This window comes from Brassica napus, chromosome C1 (genome assembly GCF_020379485.1).
Source record: "Brassica napus cultivar Da-Ae chromosome C1, Da-Ae, whole genome shotgun sequence".
In the NCBI taxonomy this organism is placed as follows: Eukaryota; Viridiplantae; Streptophyta; class Magnoliopsida; order Brassicales; family Brassicaceae; genus Brassica; species Brassica napus.
The window spans coordinates 50,264,407-50,284,036 of record NC_063444.1 but is presented as its reverse complement, the minus strand read 5'-3'; the positions used below and the strand labels follow the sequence as shown (position 1 = coordinate 50,284,036).

Sequence of the window (19,630 nt, the reverse complement as noted above, 5' to 3'; positions counted from 1 at the left end):
TGGTTGCCAAATAATTAGTCAAATATGTAAATTATTCATTTAAAAAAAAAAGTAAATTATTCATTACAGTCTCTTCATAAACATTAAATGTCTACAAACAATATACCATATTTCTATACATCTATTTTCCTATAAATATATTAAAGCACAAAACTAAAAAACATACCAAAAACCAAACTCTCCAAGTCCTAAAAAGGTGACAATGAAAAATACAAAAGGAAAGCAAAAGATCGAAATGAAGGAGGTGGAAGACTACGAAAACAGAATGACTACGTTTTCAAAACGTAAAACTGGGATCTTCAAGAAGATGAACGAGCTCGTTGCACTATGCGGTGTGGAAGCAGCTTTCGTGGCTTTCTCTGAAACCGGAAAGTCTCACACATTCGCACATCCGTGTATGGAAGATGCTGTTGGTCGACTGAAGAGCCCTTTGATAGATGAATCGCCCAGGAAAGACGATACCAATACTGATATTCTAGTGGGAGCTTATAAGAGTCAAAAGAACGAAGATCTCAAGAAATTGTATGCTGATTTCGCTGAAGAGTTGGAAATGGAAAAGGAAAAGGAAAAAAAATTGAAGAAATCAAAAAGTGACAAAAGGTTTGACAAAATGTGGTGGAATGCTGAAGGCTTGAGCGTGGAAGAGCGGAAGCAGCTGCACCAACGTTTTGTGGAGTTAAATGTTACCTTATGCGGTAAGGTTTCACAACAGTTTAGAAAAGACGGTGATGGTTCTGATCTTGCTGGACATGGACATTAGGGTGTGGTGAAGCCGATGGGTGTGAATAAATTTGAATTAATCTCTTCGTATTTGAATAATTGTTTTTATGTTGTTTTTCTTTGTCGTTGTGTGGTTGGGTGATAATTTGAATTGTTGTTTTTATGTTGTTTTTCTCTTGTCTTTTAGTCGTTGTCTTTTGAATTTCATTATAAATTTTATGTTTACAATCTTCTCGGACTTAAAAGGCAAAAAACATAATGGTATAATTAGATTCATATTCGTTGCCGCTCTTCAGACTCGTACATACCATTGATATGTTTTAATTTAAATTTCGTTTTAAATACATTATATCATCGAATTCATAAGATCTATGAATGTTCATGAACAGTATACATAAATTTAATTTTGATGGGAAATTAGTACTCATTATGACAATCTCTCGATCGGTTCTGTTTCATCTTTTTGATACTTGATAGTCAAACTTGCCTCGAAGACTATTGCTCCTTACCTTATAAAAGTTGAAAGTTTTTTAACAAAATGTCCATGTACAGAACGCATTGACTTTGACTAATAATTTGCTTAGAAATGATTATGACAACACAATAAATCAAAGGGCCGGTGCAATACACGGCCATACACAATCAATGGAGATTCTGATTTCTCTGCGCGTTTGTTTACTTCTCCTTCCGATGATTAAATCGGGAGTAGCTGATCAAAACGACGGCATTTTAAAGGAGGTTAGGGTGGGATTGGTAGTTGACTGTGGTTCCACGGAAGGAAAAATCCTCGAGACTTCGTTTTCCTTGGCCCTTTCAGATTTCTATGGCATCAACAACGAATATGGAACCATTACCATAGTCTCTGTTTTAGCTAGAGACCCTCTCCTTGTCTTTGCCGCTCGTGAGTTAAGTTTCATCTTCTTTAAATCTTTCTCCGTCAAACTATTTTATTCGTTATTTGTTCATGAATGTAACAGTTACAAACTCTCAAGAATGCAAAAGTCGAAGCTATTGTTGGTGCACAATCATTACAAGAATGCAGCAGTTAGAGCATGTTTAATGGTAAAACTCTTAAATGTCTCTTAATGAAAAAGCCAAAGTTCTTGTAATAAAGTGATCATTGGTGTATAGCTCCAAAAAAATTTGAAAAATAACTATATAAGATATATAAGCCCCAGAATTCAAGTTTAAGTATCCATCGCTTTGGATTCAAGAGACTTTGTTAAAACTAATATAAGTTCTTGAGAATATAAAAAAAAAAACAAGAAAACAAAAAATGAAGGTAGTGATCAATGTCATGACAAATTCTACAAATTTCTTTTAGTTAGATTTTGGAGTTGTTCGGATAAAGCTCTAGTGACTACAGTCATGATCACATAAGAGCCTTATAAAAAATTTCGGTCTTCTATTAAGATTGTGTGATTGGAACTGAATTAGTTAACAATTAACAATTAATAAATTATATTTAAATATCAACATTTTCTCTTTTATAAAAATGTCATTTTAATTATTCTTTAATAAATTATTATTTTTATAAACTTTTTTGTCCTTCATGAATATATTAGCAAAGATTTATTTTCTAGTTAATACATTAAAGTAGTAAAGTTTGAATTAAAATATTATTTACAATTTTTTATTGAAAATATAAAATGATATTTTTGTGAAATAAAAATGAAAATCTTAAAATGGCATTTTTGTAAAATTGAGAGTAATTTTTTGTTCTATTTTTGAAAGAATTGATATGTTCTCAAGATTTACGCTAATTGAGTTACCAAATTACAATCTTAATTTGTTGACTCTAATTCTGCAATAATAACTACAAGTTTTAAGAAAAAAATATTAAATGGTTGCCATTTTATTAGTCAAATATGCGAATTAATCACTTTAGTGAACATTAAATGTTTACAACCAATAAAAATTTCTTCTGTTTTTTTCCTATAAATATATTGTGCACGTGCATTGTTTTATTAAGACACAAAACTAAAAAACCTACCAAAAACCAAACACTCCGGCTCCTAAAAACGTGACAATGAAACATACAAAAAGAAAGCAAAAAATGAAGATGAATAAGTTTGAAGCCTAAGAAGACAGAATGATTATGTTTTCAAAACATAAAGCTGAGATTTTAAAGAAGATGAACGATCTTGATGTGGAAGCATCTTTTTGGTTTTCTCTCAAACCGGAAAGCCTCATACATTCACATATATGTCCATGGAAGATGTTGTTGGTCGAGTAAAGAGTTCTTTGGGACATGAACCTTCCGGAAAAGATGAGATCATTAGTGGAAGCTTATAAGCGGCAAAAGATCGAGGAGCTCATGAAAAATAATGATGATCTCGCTGAGGAGATAGAAATGGAGGAGGGGAATGGAAAGAAATGGTGGAATATTCCAGATGAAAGCTTGAGCGTGGAGGAGTTGAAGCGGAAGCACCAAGGTTTGTTGAGTTACATAATAGCTTATGAGATAAGGCTTTACAACGGTCGGGAAAAAAATGGTGATGGTTCGTCTTCTTGTCCTGCGAGACATGGACATTGTGGTGGTAGCAAAGCAGAATTAAGCGTGTGAACAAACTTGATTTAATCTAATCCAGTTTGAATTGCTGATTTTTATGTTATTTTCCTTTGTCGTGTCTTAATAGATTTGGTTATATAATTGATGTAATGAATCATGAACTATTCATCATCTTCTCTTTATTTCTAAGCTAGTGTCTTTGGAATTTCATTTTAAAGTTTATGTTTATAATCTTCTCGGACCTAAAAGACAAAAACCATAATGGTATAATTAATTAATTCATTGCCGCTATCCAGAATCGTATTTGATCGTTTTAATTTAAATTTCGGCGTACTGTATATACATTTTATGAACAGTATGCATAAATTTAGTTTGATGAGAAACTATATTTGCACTTTTTTCCTTGAACCATAGGAAGGCGAAACTTAATTTTCAAAATTATGCGTAACCAACTTTTACAAAGACTTTACCATATTAAAAAAACAGAAAAACTATGAATAACTACTTCTTTATAATCTTCACATCTGTAATGATTTTTATTAAAATTTAATATAGTATATAACCCACAAAGTTCTTAAACAAATGATTGATATATTGTATCTATATTTGCCCACACGTACTTGTAGTTGTATTGTTAAACAGATTGCCCATGCTCTTGCATTAACATGCTGCATTAACATGCATGCATACATGCACCTCATTTAGACGTGCCGTGATATATTGCTTGTTTTGTGGAAAGCTCTCGTCCCTTGATCTAATTTATTGCAAGGAAATTCACAACCAGTCCACATTATACACTAGTTTAACCATCTCTAGATCGGTTCTGTTTCAGCTTTGATACTTGATAGTCAAACTTGCCTCGAAGACTTTTGCTCCTTATAAAAGTTGAAAGTTTTGACAATGTCCATGTACAAAACTCATTGACTTTGACTATGCGATATAAATTATTTGAAATGATTACGACAACAACAATAAATCAAAGGGAACCGTGCAATAGCAATACACAGCCATAAACAATCAATGAAGAATCTGATTTCTCTGCTCATTTGTTTTCTCCTCTTTCCGACGATTAAATCGAGAGTAGCTGATCAAAACGAGGGAGTTTTAAAAGAGGTTAGGGTTGGATTGGTGGTAGACTTGGGTTCCACGGAAGGAAAAATCCTCGAGACTTCTTTTGCCTTGGCGCTTTCAGACTTCTATCGCATCAACAATGAATATCAAACCAGAGTCTCTGTTTTAGCTAGAGACTCTCAAGGAGACCCTCTCCTTGCCTTTGCCGCCGGTGAGTTTCATCTTTAAATCTTTCTCCGATCAAACTAGTTTATTCGTTATTTATTCTTTTTTTTTTGGTAACTTAGTCGTTATTTATTCTTGAATTTATAACAGTTACAAACCTTATCAAGAATGCAAAAGTGGAAGCTATTATTGGGGCACAATCATTACAAGAAGCGAAGCTTCTTGCAACAGTTAGTGAAAAAGCTAAAGTTCCGGTATTATCACTTCTTGCTCCAAACTCATTATCTTTGAACAAGTATGATCACTTTATTCAAACCACGCACGATCCGACATCAGAAGCTAAGGGTATAACAAGTCTCATACATGATCTAAACCAGACATCGGTTGTGGTTATATACGAGGATGCTGATGATTGGAGAGAGAGTTTGCAATCACTCGTGGAGCATTTTCAAGATGAAAGAATCAGCATCAACCGTACTGCTTCTTTCTCCGAATCATCAGGAGAGAACCATATGATGAATCACCTAAGGAAGGTTACTAAGGTCTCAAGAACAGCAGTTTTCGTGGTGCATATGTCTAATAGTCTTGTTTCTCGTCTCTTACATTGTGCGGAGAAGTTAGGTCTGATGGAACAAGGTCATGTTTGGATTCTCACCGCAAGAACCATGCATCATTTTCATTTCTCGGATCATTTCTCAACTAGGTCTATGCAAGGGGTGATTGGTTTCAGATCCTACGTTCCAGTATCATCAAATATTATGAATTTTACTTCAATAGCGACAAATACATTGATGGAAACTAAGCGTTATAGTGCATGGGCACACGCCGTTGCTTCTATTCTAGCAAACGCAGCTGAGAGAATGAGTCTAAAAACATCTGAAAATGTATCATCAAACCTTCTTGAGACAATGAGGCAGAGTAGTTACAAGGGTTTGAGTCATGGTGGTGACATCCAAATGGTTGGCAACAAGTTTATTTTAGGTACATTTGAGATTGTGGATATGGTTGGAACAAGGGAGAGAAGAATAGGATTATGGAGTTGTGATAGTTTTTGTGGAATAAGAAGAGATGTCATGGCTTCTTCAACCAATGATCTTGAGATCCCAAGACACCGTTTTCTGGAAGAGAATGGTGAAACTAAGAAGGTTCTTAGGGTCTTAGTTCCAGCAGGAAACAAGGTTCCAAATCTAGTGTCCATGCGTCTTGATCCTGAAACAGGTGTCTACACTGCCACTGGATTCTGCATAGAAGTTTTCAAGACTTGCATTGCTCCTTTTAACTACCAGCTAGAGTTCATACCTTATAATAACGGAAGCTATAACAACCTTGCTTATCTACTCTCTACTCAGGTGTGTTGCAAAAACAAAAAATAATAGTCACAATGCTATATATATATATATATATATACATACCATTTTAATTGTTAAGTTAAATAAACTTCCGAACTAAAACTGATTGGTGATAATTGGATTGGCACATATCTATAAAATATAACTCTAGATCATTTTCTTTCTTTTTTTGTCTTTAACACATACTCAAGATCCTTTTTTTTTCAATTTCCGATACCAGAGACTTTCTCTAAAACTAATAATGTGTTTTGTTTTGACAGAGTGACAAATACGATGCCGCTGTTGGTGATATAACCATCACTTCCAACAGATCTTTGTATGTTGATTTCACTCTGCCTTTCACAGACATTGGTATAGGAATCTTGACGGTAAAGAAGAAAAGCCAAGGCATGTGGACTTTCTTTGACCCTTTTGATACATCCTTGTGGCTAGCAAGTGGAGCTTTCTTTATCTTGACTGGAGTTGTTGTTTGGTTGGTTGAACGGTCCGTTAATCCGGAGTTTCAGGGCTCTTGGGGACAACAACTTTGTATCATGCTCTGGTTTGGATTCTCAACCATTGTCTTTGCTCAAAGTAAGTCTATGTTTAATCTCATACTCTTTCCGAAAATATAAATTTTCTATAGTTTTGAGGCATGTTACAATTAAATTTATTATTTATTTCTATCACACATTTTTCAATAGTTATATATTTAACTAATTAAGATATTTTTAGATATTTCTTAAAAATTTATAACTTACTGATATCAATGAATGAAAATACAATAAAATATATAAAAGTCTGTTTTTGTCTAAAAAAATCTATAAAAATATCTTCCGAAAAGGAGAGTAATGCTGTATACTTTTGGTCGGTAACGGGTGACATTCTTGGCAGGAGAGAAGCTGGTGAAAATGTCATCAAGATTCTTAGTCATAGTTTGGCTTTTTGTGGTGCTGATATTGACATCAAGTTATAGTGCAAATTTAACATCAACCAAGACCATTTCTCGCATACAACTTAACCATCAGGCGGTTTTCGCCTCTACCACTTTAAATAATATGAAGCTTGGATCCATAAATGCAGTAGATGCATATGCTCAAGGTCTGCGTGATGGAACTCTTAGTCATATTATCAATGAGCTACCCTATCTCAACCTCCTTCTTGGATACTATCCAGATGCTTTTGTAATGACAGATAGAGAGAGTAGTACCAATGGCTTTGGCTTTGTACGTGCCTCTCCTCAAAAATTTTATTATCTCCATATTGGTTTGTTAATTACCTCCATTAATCTATGTTTAAATGTTTTCAGATGTTCCAGAAAGGTTCAAGTTTGGCTACTAATGTTTCACGAGAAGTCGCAAAGTTAAGGGCATTGGGAACTTTGAAAGACATGGAGAAGAGATGGTTTCAGAAGCTGGATTCATTGAATGTACGTTCCAACGCTGAAGATGTTGCATCTCTTAATGACGTCGATGAAGCATCTAATCGGTTTAGCTTCCGTGAGTTGCGTGGTTTGTTCATCATTGCTGGAGTTGCTCATGTTCTTGTAATAGCCCTACATCTCGTTCATATGCGTCAGGAGCTACTCACCAAACTACAAAGCTTCTACTAGTAAAAAAAATGATTCATCATTCATAAGATGATGCAGTATAGGTATAGCCTTCGAGTTACAACTTTCAAGAACAAGAAAGTACAGTTGTAAAGTTTTGAAATGAATGTCACATGTAAATATAGTACTTTTTTTTTGGGGTGAAAATGATAATAATATATATATATAGTACTTGCTCCTAGTTCTAAGTATATATCAATTTTATTTCATGCTATATAAGTCAGAACAACACCAAAATTACTCAAGACAAGAATAGAAGAAGCATTATAAATTCTTTTTAAACAATTCTTTTTAGTATTTCTGAATAAGATTTTGAACTAAGTTTATAATCAGCATGCATATATGCTGGTTGCATTTTTCTGTTGCAAATATACGTCATCTCATACGCAACTTTTTGGATACTATCATGAATATTAAATCGAACATTTTACATTCAACTTTACGTTGACTTAAGGAAATAATAAAAATACTAGGCTTGGTTTTAAATAATGTAGAAGAGTCCATATAAAAGAAGCAAAGAACATAGAATTATATTATTTGTGGAAGTTATTACTTGGGGGCGTTACTTCTAGAAAATTTGAAATCGTCTACTAAAATGGGCCGCACTTGTCAAACGCGATGCGTTTCATGCCAAACCGACTTGACCCGGCCCGTTCTACGGTTTTTAAAGAATCTTCTAGTTCATCGCGTGAGCTGCAGACGCCACGACTCGCCTAATCGCCTCAATTAATTTCCTAATCACGAGTCAGGGGTGACGACATTTTTGCTAAAACAGAGTGGCTAACAACGGTAGATAAGGTAATTAAAGGGAGTAGCGTAGGGTAACTTGGTCATTTTGGTTTTTAAGAAAATATTAAAAATCAGATCTGACTTATTTCCCAAGAAAAACTCTCCACCGTTGGATCTTACCCGACCCCTTCGCCACGTTCTTCTCTCTTTTAAATACAACACCTCTTCACGGATCTCACTCACTCACTTAGTTTCTCTCTGCTAATCTCATCTTCAATCTCTCTCTCTCGCACATCACCATGGGTGAGTAGTATCTACTTTGTTGATTTGGTTTCTGCTTATGATGTTGTTTATTCTCATCTGAACTTTTTTTTTATTTCTGTTTGTAGCTAACGGTAAGATCAAGATCGGAATCAACGGTGAGTTTTCGATTCATTAGTTTTGTTTTCTTTCGTATATGTAGCAGATCTATCACAATCTGACGTTTGGTTTTATTTAATCGATAGGATTCGGAAGAATCGGTCGTTTGGTTGCTAGAGTTGTTCTCCAGAGGGACGATGTTGAGCTCGTCGCCGTTAACGATCCTTTCATCACCACTGAGTACATGGTTTGTGCTTCCTTCCTTCAACGACGCCGTTTCGATCATTTTGATATGATTTTTTATTCAGTACTCAGATCCAGAAACTGAGTTAGTTATATGGTTTTCGTGTTGATTGAGCTGATCAGATTCTTAGTGACTCTATAATGTTATCAATTACTCTTCGACGTCGTTTCCGATCCGTGTGATTGTTTAGTATGCATGTGTGATCTTATTGCTTAGATGAATGTTTATTCATTACTTAAGTCTATAAACTGGTTTAGTTGTTTGATTTGTATGTTGATAAGCTGATCAGATCTTAGTGCCTCTGTAATCTCATCGATTAGCCTGTTTTTGATTAATTGCATGAGCAACGTGACTGGTTACTCTATGTGTTTGATTGGTGCAGACGTACATGTTCAAGTACGACAGTGTTCACGGTCAATGGAAACACCATGAGCTCAAGGTTAAGGACGAGAAGACTCTTCTCTTCGGTGAGAAGCCAGTCACCGTCTTTGGCATCAGGTACTACATCTACAGGATTGTTATCTTTTCTTTGTATGTGTAAATTTGATTTTGAGGGTTTTGATCTTACGATTAATTTGTATTTTGTGAAGGAACCCTGAGGATATTCCATGGGGTGAGGCTGGAGCTGACTTTGTTGTTGAGTCCACCGGTGTTTTCACTGACAAGGACAAAGCTGCTGCTCACTTGAAGGTCTTTTTCTATCTGCTTTTGATGTTATATACCATCATATGTGTAGTGTTCGTAGAGATTGTTTCATTTGCTGTAGCTTATGTGATGCGATGTCTCAACTGAATGATTTGGTGATTTGTTGTCGTTACAGGGAGGTGCCAAGAAGGTTGTCATCTCTGCCCCAAGCAAGGACGCACCCATGTTTGTTGTTGGTGTCAACGAGCACGAATACAAGTCCGACCTTGACATCGTCTCCAACGCCAGTTGCACCACTAACTGCCTTGCTCCTCTTGCCAAGGTATACATTATCTCATCGTCTATTACAAAACAAGTTGATAATGTTTTGATCTTTGCAAGTGAATACGTTTCCTCATCCTTTATCATGGGTCTCTTCCTGTAGGTTATCAACGACAGGTTCGGAATTGTTGAGGGTCTTATGACCACCGTCCACTCCATCACCGGTAATTTTCCCAATCTTTAAATAACTGTTTGAGAGGAGACGCTGACACTAATTGGGGTTTGCTTTTATGATATCAGCTACTCAGAAGACTGTTGATGGACCATCAATGAAGGACTGGAGAGGTGGAAGAGCCGCTTCGTTCAACATCATTCCCAGCAGCACTGGAGCTGCCAAGGCTGTCGGAAAGGTGCTTCCACAGCTCAACGGAAAGTTGACCGGAATGTCCTTCCGTGTTCCCACCGTTGATGTCTCAGTTGTTGACCTCACCGTTAGACTCGAGAAAGCTGCAACCTACGACGAGATCAAGAAGGCTATCAAGTAAGCTGTTTGTTCCAGTTGAGCTTAAATCACTTGTTTGATCGTATATAAACTAACGGATTGAATTGTTTACAGGGAGGAATCTGAAGGCAAGCTAAAGGGAATCCTTGGATACACCGAGGATGATGTCGTCTCAACAGACTTCGTTGGTGACAGCAGGTCTAGCATTTTCGACGCAAAGGCTGGAATCGCATTGAGTGACAACTTCGTGAAGCTGGTGTCGTGGTACGACAACGAATGGGGTTACAGTACCCGTGTGGTGGACTTGATCGTCCACATGTCTAAGGCCTAAACACTAGAATGATGTTTGGAGGATGAAGTGTCGTCTTTCGTCCCTGCTAATGGTTTAAATTTGTCGTTTTTTGAATAAAATTTCTTGGGATTTAAATCTCCTTTTTCAGTTTAAGCGAATCTCCTTCAGAGTTTGTGAAGAGGCTCTTTTATGTATGGCTTTTGATATATTGAGTTGTGTTTTATCAGGATTCTAAAACGTTTCGTATTATCGTAACAGAGTAAAGTGTTTTAGAACAAAAAGAAATCCACTTCATCAGTCCCATGGCTAATTAAATTCTACGCTAATATATGGATACTTGTTTCTCCACATTCTTCTTTATTTGACTTCCAGTTCTTTCTTGTTCGGTCCGCTTTAATAGATTAAGTTTAGTTTGGTAGCATTCTGTTGAGCTTTCACCATGTTTTGGGTTGAGTTTGTTGACCGTTTTTGTTACTTAGAAGCTATGTTTGGCTTATGATATATTTACTTGCTTTATCAAATTTAATCACCTCTCTTAGTTAATTTTTGCGCAACCTATATCTTTTGATCAAAGGCTGAGAGAAAATTTTCAAATCTAAAATTGGCTTAAGATAGAGTGACAGACATTGATGAACACATATATTGGTTATTTCAGTCTCCCTGAAACCAACATTATCATACATTGTATTAGATCACGAACCCCATAAGCTGAGCCGGGAAATTTTTATGATGAACTTGCAATGGTTACACATTGGGTCTTGAAGACTTGCAGAGTAGGAGAAATGAACCAAAAAAATACGCCAGCAGGAAATCAAAATCTATACAGCATTAGCGAATAAACACTTTTATCTAAAATAACATCGCACGTTTCGTTTGTTAAGAATGGAACACGAGGCTGAAACTGCTTTACGTTTAGTTTGAAGACGAAGTTTTAAGAAGTTCAAAGGACAACGAAGAAATCAACAAACCAATCGTCACAAGACAAAAACATAGTCTTATTCTATTTAAACAATCAATAAACATGTACTCATTCGTAAGAGATCTGAACTTACTAATTATTCATGCTTCAACAACTTAACTAGAGGCAGAACCAGATCACATGTAAATACAATTCGTTATCTATAGGCGAGACAAATTACAACAAACACACTTCGGCATAGTAGAATTTATTCAATGCGTCGATAATATATCATGATCAACTAAACTATAAGACCTAGCAACTACAAGCCAGATCATTTCACAAACCCAATTATTTCAGCAAATCGAAAATGAGATTAAGATAGTGAACACTGTAAAAACATTAAGTTCTCCAATATCCAATAACAACGAAAAGAAAATGCAACAGCGAATAAGTCTCAGACTTGAACAAGGCATAATAAGACACACATTTGTTTTAACGGTAACTCTTCTGGAAACGAGAACGAGCACCACGCCCACCAAACTTCTTCGGCTCGCACCTCCTCGGATCCGCCACCAGCAGAGTCCTATCATACCTAATCAAAATATCCTTCACCTCCTTCTTCGACTGCTCATCCACATACTTCTGATAAAACGCAACCAACGCCTTAGCGATACTCTGACGAATCGCGTACACCTGAGAAGTGTGACCGCCGCCGTTAACGCGGATCCTCATGTCCACGCCGGCGAAACGGTGCTTCCCGAGGAGAAGCACCGGCTCGAAGATCTTGAACCGGAGGATCTCGGGCTGGAAGAGCTCGATCGGGGAGCCGTTGAGCTTGATCAGACCGCACCCGGGCTTGCAGTGGGTGACGGCGACGGCCGTCTTCTTCCTCCCGAAGCATTGCACGGATTGTTTAGCTGGTTTCGTCGCCATTGCTAGGGCTTTGTGATTCGGTTGCTCGGCTGCAGCAGCCAGAGTGATATATGAGGAAGAAGAGAAAGCCCTAATGTGATAATGGGCTATATTAAAGGCCCATTAGCTCTTATGTGAACATGGGCTATGATGTATTATTAAGGGCCTAGGTAATACTGCGTCGTATTGTGTATATACAAAATTGATGATACCTCATTGCTACTGCGAGTGTTAGTAATAATTTTACTGTTGACCAACATTTTTTTAATTAAAAATAGTTTTTTTTTGTGTTATACTTATATGGTAAATTCAGACATTTTGATAATTTTATCTATTAAACTTGTAATAGGCACATGCTACTTGTATAAATATTAAAAAACTAGGTGTCTTACCCGCATATGCGGGCTTAGTCGTTTTACAAATATTTATTAGTTTATTTTTTTATTAATTCAAAAACCAGCATAATAACTTATTATTTATGTTTTCAAAAAAATTAAAACAAACATATATATGTATGAAAAAATCTAATTAAATATATATGTTTAATTAAAATTTATTAAAGATAACATTGACTTTAACCACTGAATTTATTATAATTGTTTTATAGTTTATTTTTAAATTTTATAATTGAAAAATATGTTTTAAGATAACAACACAATATATAAGAATTATCTTATTTTTAAAAAAGTTAATATTATTAATAAAAATTCGTTTTAGATTATATAATTAATTATATATAAAATTTATTAATAGTATTATAGATATTAACCACTCTAAATTTTAACGTGAGAACTCGATTCCAAAAATTTACTTCGCAAATAATAGTATAGTTAATTAAAATTTATTAAAGATAACATTTGACTTTAACCACTGAATTTATTATAATTGCTTTATAGTTTATTTTTAAAATTTATAACTGAAAAATATGTTTTAAGATAACAACACAATATATAAGAATTATCTTATTTTTAAAAAAGTTAATATTATTAATAAAAACTCGTTTTTGATTATATAATTAATTATATATAAAATTCATTAAAGGTATTATAGATATTAACCGCTCTAACTTTTAATGTGAGAGCTCGATTCCAAAAATTTACTTCGCAAATAATAGTATAGATAGATACATGGTTTTTGCTACGGTTTAAATAGACCATTTTCTAATGAATGATATGAAACCTACCGGCTTAGGCAAGATAAACCGAGTGGTTTTATCTTTACCAGTTTGGTTTCCTCCAAATGATTCAGAACCTATTTGGCTTATAGACAGTCCTGCTTATAGAAATGACTTGGGAGTTAGGTTTGCACTTGCAAGTTTGGCTTATAGAAATGACTTGGAGTTAGGTTTTGGGAGTTAAAAGTTTAATAATGTTGAGGTTTATATTACACTGATATGACATGTTTGTTTTTTAATGTGATACAACATTGGGATCTAAAGGATAACATCACAGCAAGCTTCTGTTATAGTATACAACAGCCCCATAATAATAGGTAATCTTTTCTACCTCTCATAAATTTTATCAATCTTTATGCTACTAACTCTTCGGTTTGTTTTTTTTAATTTACAATGCCGAGTGAAATCTTGATTATGCTCTCAATTTTTCTTTTCCCTCATTTGTTTTTATCTGTCATGTGGGAACTCCAAGTCATTTTCCACTACTTTGAAGTGTTGAGGCTTCTGTCCAGAGCAGTGGAGGTTCCACATTTTGAAGTATGACCTCTCAAGATTCTTCACCTGTAGAGTTAGTAGCCAATGGGAAACTAACTGATTAAAGAAACAAACCGGAACAAGAGAGGAATGGAGATAAGAACCAAGACTAACCCAGCGCATGGTGTCAAATAGAGGACAGGTTAAGCGGCTGGCCCTCAGTTCCTTAGTCAGTGCTTGAAGTTTCGGCTTGTTAAGAGCCAAAGAGACAGCCTTCTCTTCGTATTCCTCCAAGCTGTTCGATTTCACCAAGCATCTCATCATATAAACTTAAGAATGTAGAGCAAACAAGTACAAGTTGGTTTTATGCTGATTAGACACTCACCTATTAACAATCATCTCATGTCCTAGACCAGTTGCAAGACAGAGTGATCCAGCCACTCGAGTCGCCATTTTCTCAAGTGGTAATGTTATCATCGGTACACCAGCCCACAGCACATCTGTTCCTGTTGTGTGTCCGTTACACAGAGGCCTAGGGACACAGCAAGATTGTGGTTAGAGTGTTGTTGTTTTCAGAAATATAATGAATCAAGTAGAGAGGGAAAAGGAACTCACGTGTCGAGGATAACATCTGCAAGGACACTTCGCCTTATATGCTCATTCTTCATGGCAACATCTGTGAAGATAATCTGATCAGGATGCACTCCTTGAGCAGCAGCATCTGTATAAAAAATATATGGTCGATTAGTAATGTTATAAGAAAGGACAAGACAACGCTAAGCAAGGGAATGAAACCACACGTACATGCGCGAAACCTCATCTCTCCAGCTGCAGGGAAACGGAGAAGCCAAAGAGCACTGTTGGGTACTCGTTTAAGAACGTTGCACCTTCATGGCCAAAAGAAAGAACAAGTCAGTTTTGCTGAAAGAGAAAAAAAAATCACATCTCTACCTAAGAAAAACATTTTACCAAGTATTGACGATCTCAGGATCCATTTTGTACAGCTGGTTGAAGCATCCAAATATGAATTTATCTTCAGGAAGTCCATAGTCAGATCTCTTGGGCTTAGACTTTGGATCCAACACATCCTGATTTTTCTGCAGATAGAATTTATACAATTGAGATGATACTCAAAAACTACATGAATGTAACATTATAAAAACAACTTAGTCACTGATCATACCTGCTTGTAATCATTGACAAAGTAGCAGTGGGGAAGATGGACAAGCTTCTCTGAGTAGATATGTGCATATTGCAGAGGAGACACAAACTGAAAAAGAAAAGAGAGTAACTCAGTCATTATTCTGAATTTTTGCTTGCTTTGTGAAGACTTTGAATTCAATTACTAACCTCATCAGTCACTAAGTAGTCGATGTAGGTAGCTCCAGTTGTACCAGGGAAGCCCATATATGAAACCTGGATTGGTGCAGGCTGCATAGCAAATATTTCATTCCTAGCTCCCTGCACAGGTTTAAACCAAGAACCATTACCAAAAAAGCTTTCCATGGGGGTTGGTTACAGCTCCAGATTGTTCTGAGCACATACCTTAGTGTAACCATTTAGATTAATCAGGATCTGGATTTTGTCTTCGTTTATAGTCTTGGCGATAGCATCGGATGACATAGCGGAAACGTCAAGGAAATGCTCAGCTTCTGACTGTGTGCGCTGTCTCCACTCAGTGCCGTCGTTTGGACTCAACGCATAGCAGAAAACCTCGACGTTGTCTCTGTTGTGCATCCCAAACACTGATCCCATGAGGTGTGACAACGGATGATTACCAAAATCACTGCTCACGTATCCAATCCTTAGTCTCTTGAATCCTCCCTCGCGTTTCACAGGGACACCAGCTGGGTGGTTGAAGGGAGGTAGTCCAAAACGGGAAGCGATTATAGAGCAGTGTGCAGCGTATTTACGACTGCAAAAATATAGGAGAGTTATAAGGAACATGCCAGTAAAGTTTTAGTTTTGAAGTTTCAGCTTCAAACCTGATCTCAAGGGCAAGGATGGGATCAATAGGATATGCTATTGCATGGAAGGGCTGAACACTTGGAAGGACAGACATCTGAAGAGACAATAGGAGATGATGAGCTACTTCCTTTACTCTGTAATTAGCATACAAATACCATACACACTTACATTTATTTGCCTCCTAATAATGCCTTCGACTTCAGTGAACATTTTGCTGCGGTCCTCCCAACAGCATACACACTGACACAGCAGCAGGAACCAATAAACGCATGAGAGACAATGAGAATAAACAATAGCCAAAGAATGGAGACAGAAGCTAAAAGTCTTATACCTGCAAGGTGTGCAGAAGGTTGCATGTTGCTTCTGGGAAGTCTGGTCGTAGTAGCAAGGCCTGCTTGTAGCTCGTTATGGCAGCTTCCACATGACCACTGCTTATGCAAAAAAGGTCCAAAAAAACATCAACCCAAAAATAAATATCATTCTGATGGATCACATACAGTTAAAAGAAGGCCAATGCTGCACTGCTAGTGTAAACATCTTAACTGTTCTAAATCTCAGAAACAAGCGTTTAAATAACATGAATGGATACCTATCCTTGTAAGCTGAGGCCAGGTTAGCATGAGCTTCAGCCATTGTAGGACGGAAGGTAATAGCATGCATGTAATCCTGAATCGCTTCAGTTACCCTCCCGATCTCTTTGAAAGTATTGCCTCTATTAACAAGAGCATCAGCAGCCAAGGGATCAATACGAAGAACCTCATTATAGCAGGATATAGCATTCGTGTAGTTTCCCTGCAGTTAAGGAAGAAAAAAAGCAACCATGTTCAAGAAGAGTTCAACAATAATTGGAGATTGACAAAGGACCATGTAGCCACCCACCTGTTGTTTGTAAATTAACGCAAGGTTGTTGAAAGGAGCAGATAGCCCTGTCGTCACAGTCAGAGTAGCTTGGAATAATGAGGAAGCAGGACCCATCATATTCCTGCTCAAAGTTACCGTAAGTATTAACACTGTGAATGTAGTAAGAAGCAAGAAAGAGAACCACATACCACTCCATATATATATTTCCAAGATTAGCCATTGCTTGTGGATGATTCGGTTGTAAATGAAGACAATGCTGCAAAAAAAAAAAAACACCACATGTTCGTCAGAAATGAGTTAATTCATTGACAAGCCTCAAATAAGAAACAACACTTACATTATAACACCGAACTGCTTCCTCTACACGCCCAATGTCCTTCAACGCATTACCCTTCAAGAAGATCATATGTTAATAATATAATTCACAGACCACAATACTCACATAGTATGCATCATTGATGCTAACCAAGTTGTTGTAAGCCTCTAAGAAACGTGGATCTCGGGAGATAGCCTGCTTGTAGTGTCGAATTGCTAAATCCAGTTGACCTTGCTCATAGTATATAGTGGCTATGTTTCCTGCGTTTTGTAGTTATATCTCAGTAATGAAAAAAAGACATCAAACAATTACTTGAACAATTGAATTTTATTACAGTTGGATCAAAATAAACTCACCAAATGCCATTGCAAAACTTGGCCGCGCCTGTATGGCATGCTGATAACACATGATTGCCTCTGTAGGTCTCCCCAGAGCCTTATAAAACAAAAGATCAAATTATATTTTCCAGAAAACATTGTTGCAGTTGAACTTTCAGAGAATATAAACGTACCTTATACACGTTTCCCAGATTAAAATATGCATCAGGGAATGCAGGTTTCAACTTCACAGCTTCCTTGTAGTATTGAAGGGCTCTGTTGAGATCACCAGACTCCATGAAAAGACCAGCAAGATTGGACCAAGCAATAGCAAACGTTGGTTGAATGCGAACAGCTTCAAGGTAGCAACTGTAAGCCTGCACAAAATATTTACATTCTAACAAATATGGACTCTAGTAGTAGAGGATCCTGACTATAAGACTGACGATCATCCCTGCCTGCCTTTCAGTATGTCTGTATTGATTGTGGATTATGACACAAGTACAACACAGAAACAAAAATGAAATGCGTCCATCAGTAATGGCACTTGATAAACCAGTAATCAGATGTGATGCTATATTACTAGAGCATCACTTCACCTCTCATTTAGTTATTTTTATTTAGTTTTAATTATTCTGCCATGAAGAAACTTGGATAAATCTATACGTCCATAACAAGAGACCACAAAAAAAATTGCAGATAAACTTGGATAATCTTTTAATTAGCTAGACTTACTTCCTGAATTAATCCTTGAGCCTTCATCAGATTCCCCAGATTACTATGTGCATCAACCTAATGGAATAAAATCACATTATCAGGGGAGAAGAAGTTGTTTGTAATCAGGATAAAAGGATCATAAATTCAATACCAGAAGTGGATTCAGTGAGAGGGCTTGCTGACAGCATTGTGTTGCCTCACTGAGTCTTCCCTTCCGCATGTATGCACTTGCCAAATTCGACCAAGCATCAGCATAGTTTGGCTTCAGCTGAGAAATAGATCGAAAAGAAAGGGCAACATTAGATAAAGTAACAGTATCAGTGTTAGCAAGCACAAGTTTGATGTAGCAGAACCTCAATGGCGATCAAGTAGTAGCGGATTGCACGATCAGTGTCCCCTTTTTCCTGAGAGAGAGCAGACCACAGATATATAAAAATCACATCCACTGGAAATAAACAAACTGATCAAGCAAAGGCCAAGCTAAGTCACCTTCCAAGCGTTCGCCATGTTTCCATAACACTCAGCAAACTGAGGTTGGATCCGAAGAGCTTCTTCATTTCTAGCAATGCACATATCATAATCTTGCAGCTGTCACACCATGTAAACACACAAGTTAACAACTCTACAAGTTCATTAAAAAAAACAAAAAGACAGAAAATACCTGGTAATAAATAGCACCAATAAGAAGAAGATTATCAGTGCGCAAAGGGTTCCTCTGGTAAACCAAGTTGCTATGCTCCAAAGCTTGTTTGAAATCGCCTGCCTTGTAGAGCTGATGAGCAAGTGTCAAGCGTGCATCATCATCAGCTGCAGCAAAACATCAACAATCAGAAGCTAACCAATAACAGTCACATTCTCACAAAAAGCAATTAACTTTTTTTCTTTAATCCTAAAACAAACAAAAAAACCAAGCTACCAAAGCTAATAACTTTCCTCATCCAAACAAAAAGAAAAAAACACAAGTTGCAGTTTGATTCCACACCAAAAGCTAAGATCTTTCGAATTTTCATCATCATAACAAAACTAGATCGCAAAAAAAACTATAGTTAAATCAACGGATAGAAAACACACAGATCAGGTGAAATTAAAAACAAATCAGAAACCTTCATGAGACTTATTAAACTGATTGAGAAGAAGACTCGAAGACGACGAAGACGTAGAAGACAAATCAAGCTTCCTGGTGAAAACTTCGTCAAGGAACACAGGTCTAGAGATCATCATCCCAGCTCCGTTTCTCGACGACAACATCTCCTTCCGATCTCAAAACTATCGCCGGAGAATCAAAGCTCCGATTATACGAAAAGGGCTATAAACCCTAGAATCGAATTTCGATTTCCCCTTTCTCTATGGAGACCTTCCTCGAGCTTTGTTTGCTTCCTTCTTCTTCTTCTTTAGCTTTTTCTCTCTTTTTATTATTATTACTTTTTTATTTTTTTCCTTTTTTCGAACCAATCAGAATCTTACAGACTTGAATGCTTAACACGTGTCAATTTTGTAGCCGTTGATTAGCGTGATGGTCAAAGAGTCAACAAAATCTGAGCAACCCCCAAGA

General features: G+C 36.5%; 5 protein-coding genes across 6 annotated transcripts; 3 read left to right on the top strand and 2 right to left on the bottom strand.

Moving 5' to 3' along the window:
* Positions 1 to 78: 78 nt before the first annotated feature.
* On the top strand, positions 79 to 1,000 carry LOC125580737 (agamous-like MADS-box protein AGL29). Its single transcript, XM_048745765.1, has one exon. The coding sequence runs from the start codon at positions 203 to 205 to the stop codon at positions 758 to 760; it is 558 nt and encodes a 185-aa protein (XP_048601722.1). The 5' UTR covers positions 79 to 202; the 3' UTR covers positions 761 to 1,000.
* A 35-nt stretch (positions 1,001 to 1,035) lies between these two features.
* LOC106403591 (glutamate receptor 1.1-like) lies at positions 1,036 to 8,048 on the top strand. The gene is made up of 5 exons (XM_048745764.1): positions 1,036 to 4,514; positions 4,619 to 5,817; positions 6,078 to 6,390; positions 6,691 to 7,022; positions 7,106 to 8,048. The coding sequence occupies exons 1-5, from the start codon at positions 4,253 to 4,255 to the stop codon at positions 7,406 to 7,408; spliced, it is 2,409 nt and encodes an 802-aa protein (XP_048601721.1). The 5' UTR covers positions 1,036 to 4,252; the 3' UTR covers positions 7,409 to 8,048.
* Positions 8,049 to 8,295: 247 nt separating this feature from the next.
* On the top strand, positions 8,296 to 10,685 carry LOC106365675 (glyceraldehyde-3-phosphate dehydrogenase, cytosolic). The gene is made up of 9 exons (XM_013805132.3): positions 8,296 to 8,437; positions 8,524 to 8,553; positions 8,641 to 8,741; positions 9,121 to 9,236; positions 9,329 to 9,428; positions 9,559 to 9,705; positions 9,808 to 9,868; positions 9,945 to 10,185; positions 10,261 to 10,685. Exons 1-9 carry the CDS (start codon positions 8,434 to 8,436, stop codon positions 10,475 to 10,477), a joined length of 1,017 nt encoding a protein of 338 aa, XP_013660586.1. The 5' UTR covers positions 8,296 to 8,433; the 3' UTR covers positions 10,478 to 10,685.
* Positions 10,686 to 11,690: 1,005 nt separating this feature from the next.
* LOC106445290 (40S ribosomal protein S16-3-like) lies at positions 11,691 to 12,342 on the bottom strand. The gene has a single exon (XM_013886804.3). The coding sequence runs from the start codon at positions 12,270 to 12,272 to the stop codon at positions 11,832 to 11,834; it is 441 nt and encodes a 146-aa protein (XP_013742258.2). The 5' UTR covers positions 12,273 to 12,342; the 3' UTR covers positions 11,691 to 11,831.
* A 1,270-nt stretch (positions 12,343 to 13,612) lies between these two features.
* Positions 13,613 to 19,474, bottom strand: LOC106445285 (probable UDP-N-acetylglucosamine--peptide N-acetylglucosaminyltransferase SEC). Of its 2 annotated transcripts, XM_013886799.3 has the most exons (25): positions 19,182 to 19,474; positions 18,740 to 18,885; positions 18,568 to 18,666; positions 18,432 to 18,482; positions 18,230 to 18,346; positions 18,097 to 18,153; positions 17,556 to 17,738; positions 17,401 to 17,479; positions 17,195 to 17,304; positions 17,066 to 17,119; positions 16,917 to 16,984; positions 16,747 to 16,849; positions 16,457 to 16,659; positions 16,199 to 16,295; positions 16,036 to 16,107; positions 15,885 to 15,961; positions 15,445 to 15,814; positions 15,250 to 15,360; positions 15,083 to 15,169; positions 14,869 to 14,996; positions 14,704 to 14,786; positions 14,515 to 14,620; positions 14,285 to 14,431; positions 14,074 to 14,194; positions 13,613 to 13,986 (listed from the first exon to the last, which is right to left on the bottom strand). In XM_013886799.3, the coding sequence occupies exons 1-25, from the start codon at positions 19,324 to 19,326 to the stop codon at positions 13,873 to 13,875; spliced, it is 2,928 nt and encodes a 975-aa protein (XP_013742253.2). In that variant the 5' UTR covers positions 19,327 to 19,474; the 3' UTR covers positions 13,613 to 13,872. The 2 variants fall into 2 exon arrangements, with proteins under 2 accessions (XP_013742253.2, XP_048601719.1); XM_048745762.1 differs by lacking the exons at positions 18,230 to 18,346; positions 18,432 to 18,482; positions 18,568 to 18,666; positions 18,740 to 18,885; positions 19,182 to 19,474 and having other exon boundaries at positions 17,556 to 17,835; positions 18,097 to 18,131.
* Between the last annotated feature and the right edge of the window lie 156 nt (positions 19,475 to 19,630).

Coding starts and splice junctions, on each gene's coding strand:
- LOC106445285 (XM_013886799.3), bottom strand. CDS start 19,326: ATGTTGTCGTCGAGAAACGGAGCTGGGATGATGATCTCTAGACCTGTG. Junction 16,850..16,916: donor GGAAATATATATATGGAGTG/GTATGTGGTTCT, acceptor AACTTTGAGCAG/GAATATGATGGGTCCTGCTT. Junction 13,987..14,073: donor TATTTGACACCATGCGCTGG/GTTAGTCTTGGT, acceptor CTAACTCTACAG/GTGAAGAATCTTGAGAGGTC.
- LOC106365675 (XM_013805132.3), top strand. Junction 9,429..9,558: donor AAGCTGCTGCTCACTTGAAG/GTCTTTTTCTAT, acceptor TTGTCGTTACAG/GGAGGTGCCAAGAAGGTTGT. Junction 9,869..9,944: donor CACCGTCCACTCCATCACCG/GTAATTTTCCCA, acceptor TTATGATATCAG/CTACTCAGAAGACTGTTGAT.
- LOC106445290 (XM_013886804.3), bottom strand. CDS start 12,272: ATGGCGACGAAACCAGCTAAACAATCCGTGCAATGCTTCGGGAGGAAG.
- LOC106403591 (XM_048745764.1), top strand. CDS start 4,253: ATGAAGAATCTGATTTCTCTGCTCATTTGTTTTCTCCTCTTTCCGACG. Junction 5,818..6,077: donor CTTATCTACTCTCTACTCAG/GTGTGTTGCAAA, acceptor TTGTTTTGACAG/AGTGACAAATACGATGCCGC. Junction 7,023..7,105: donor GTACCAATGGCTTTGGCTTT/GTACGTGCCTCT, acceptor AAATGTTTTCAG/ATGTTCCAGAAAGGTTCAAG.
- LOC125580737 (XM_048745765.1), top strand. CDS start 203: ATGAAAAATACAAAAGGAAAGCAAAAGATCGAAATGAAGGAGGTGGAA.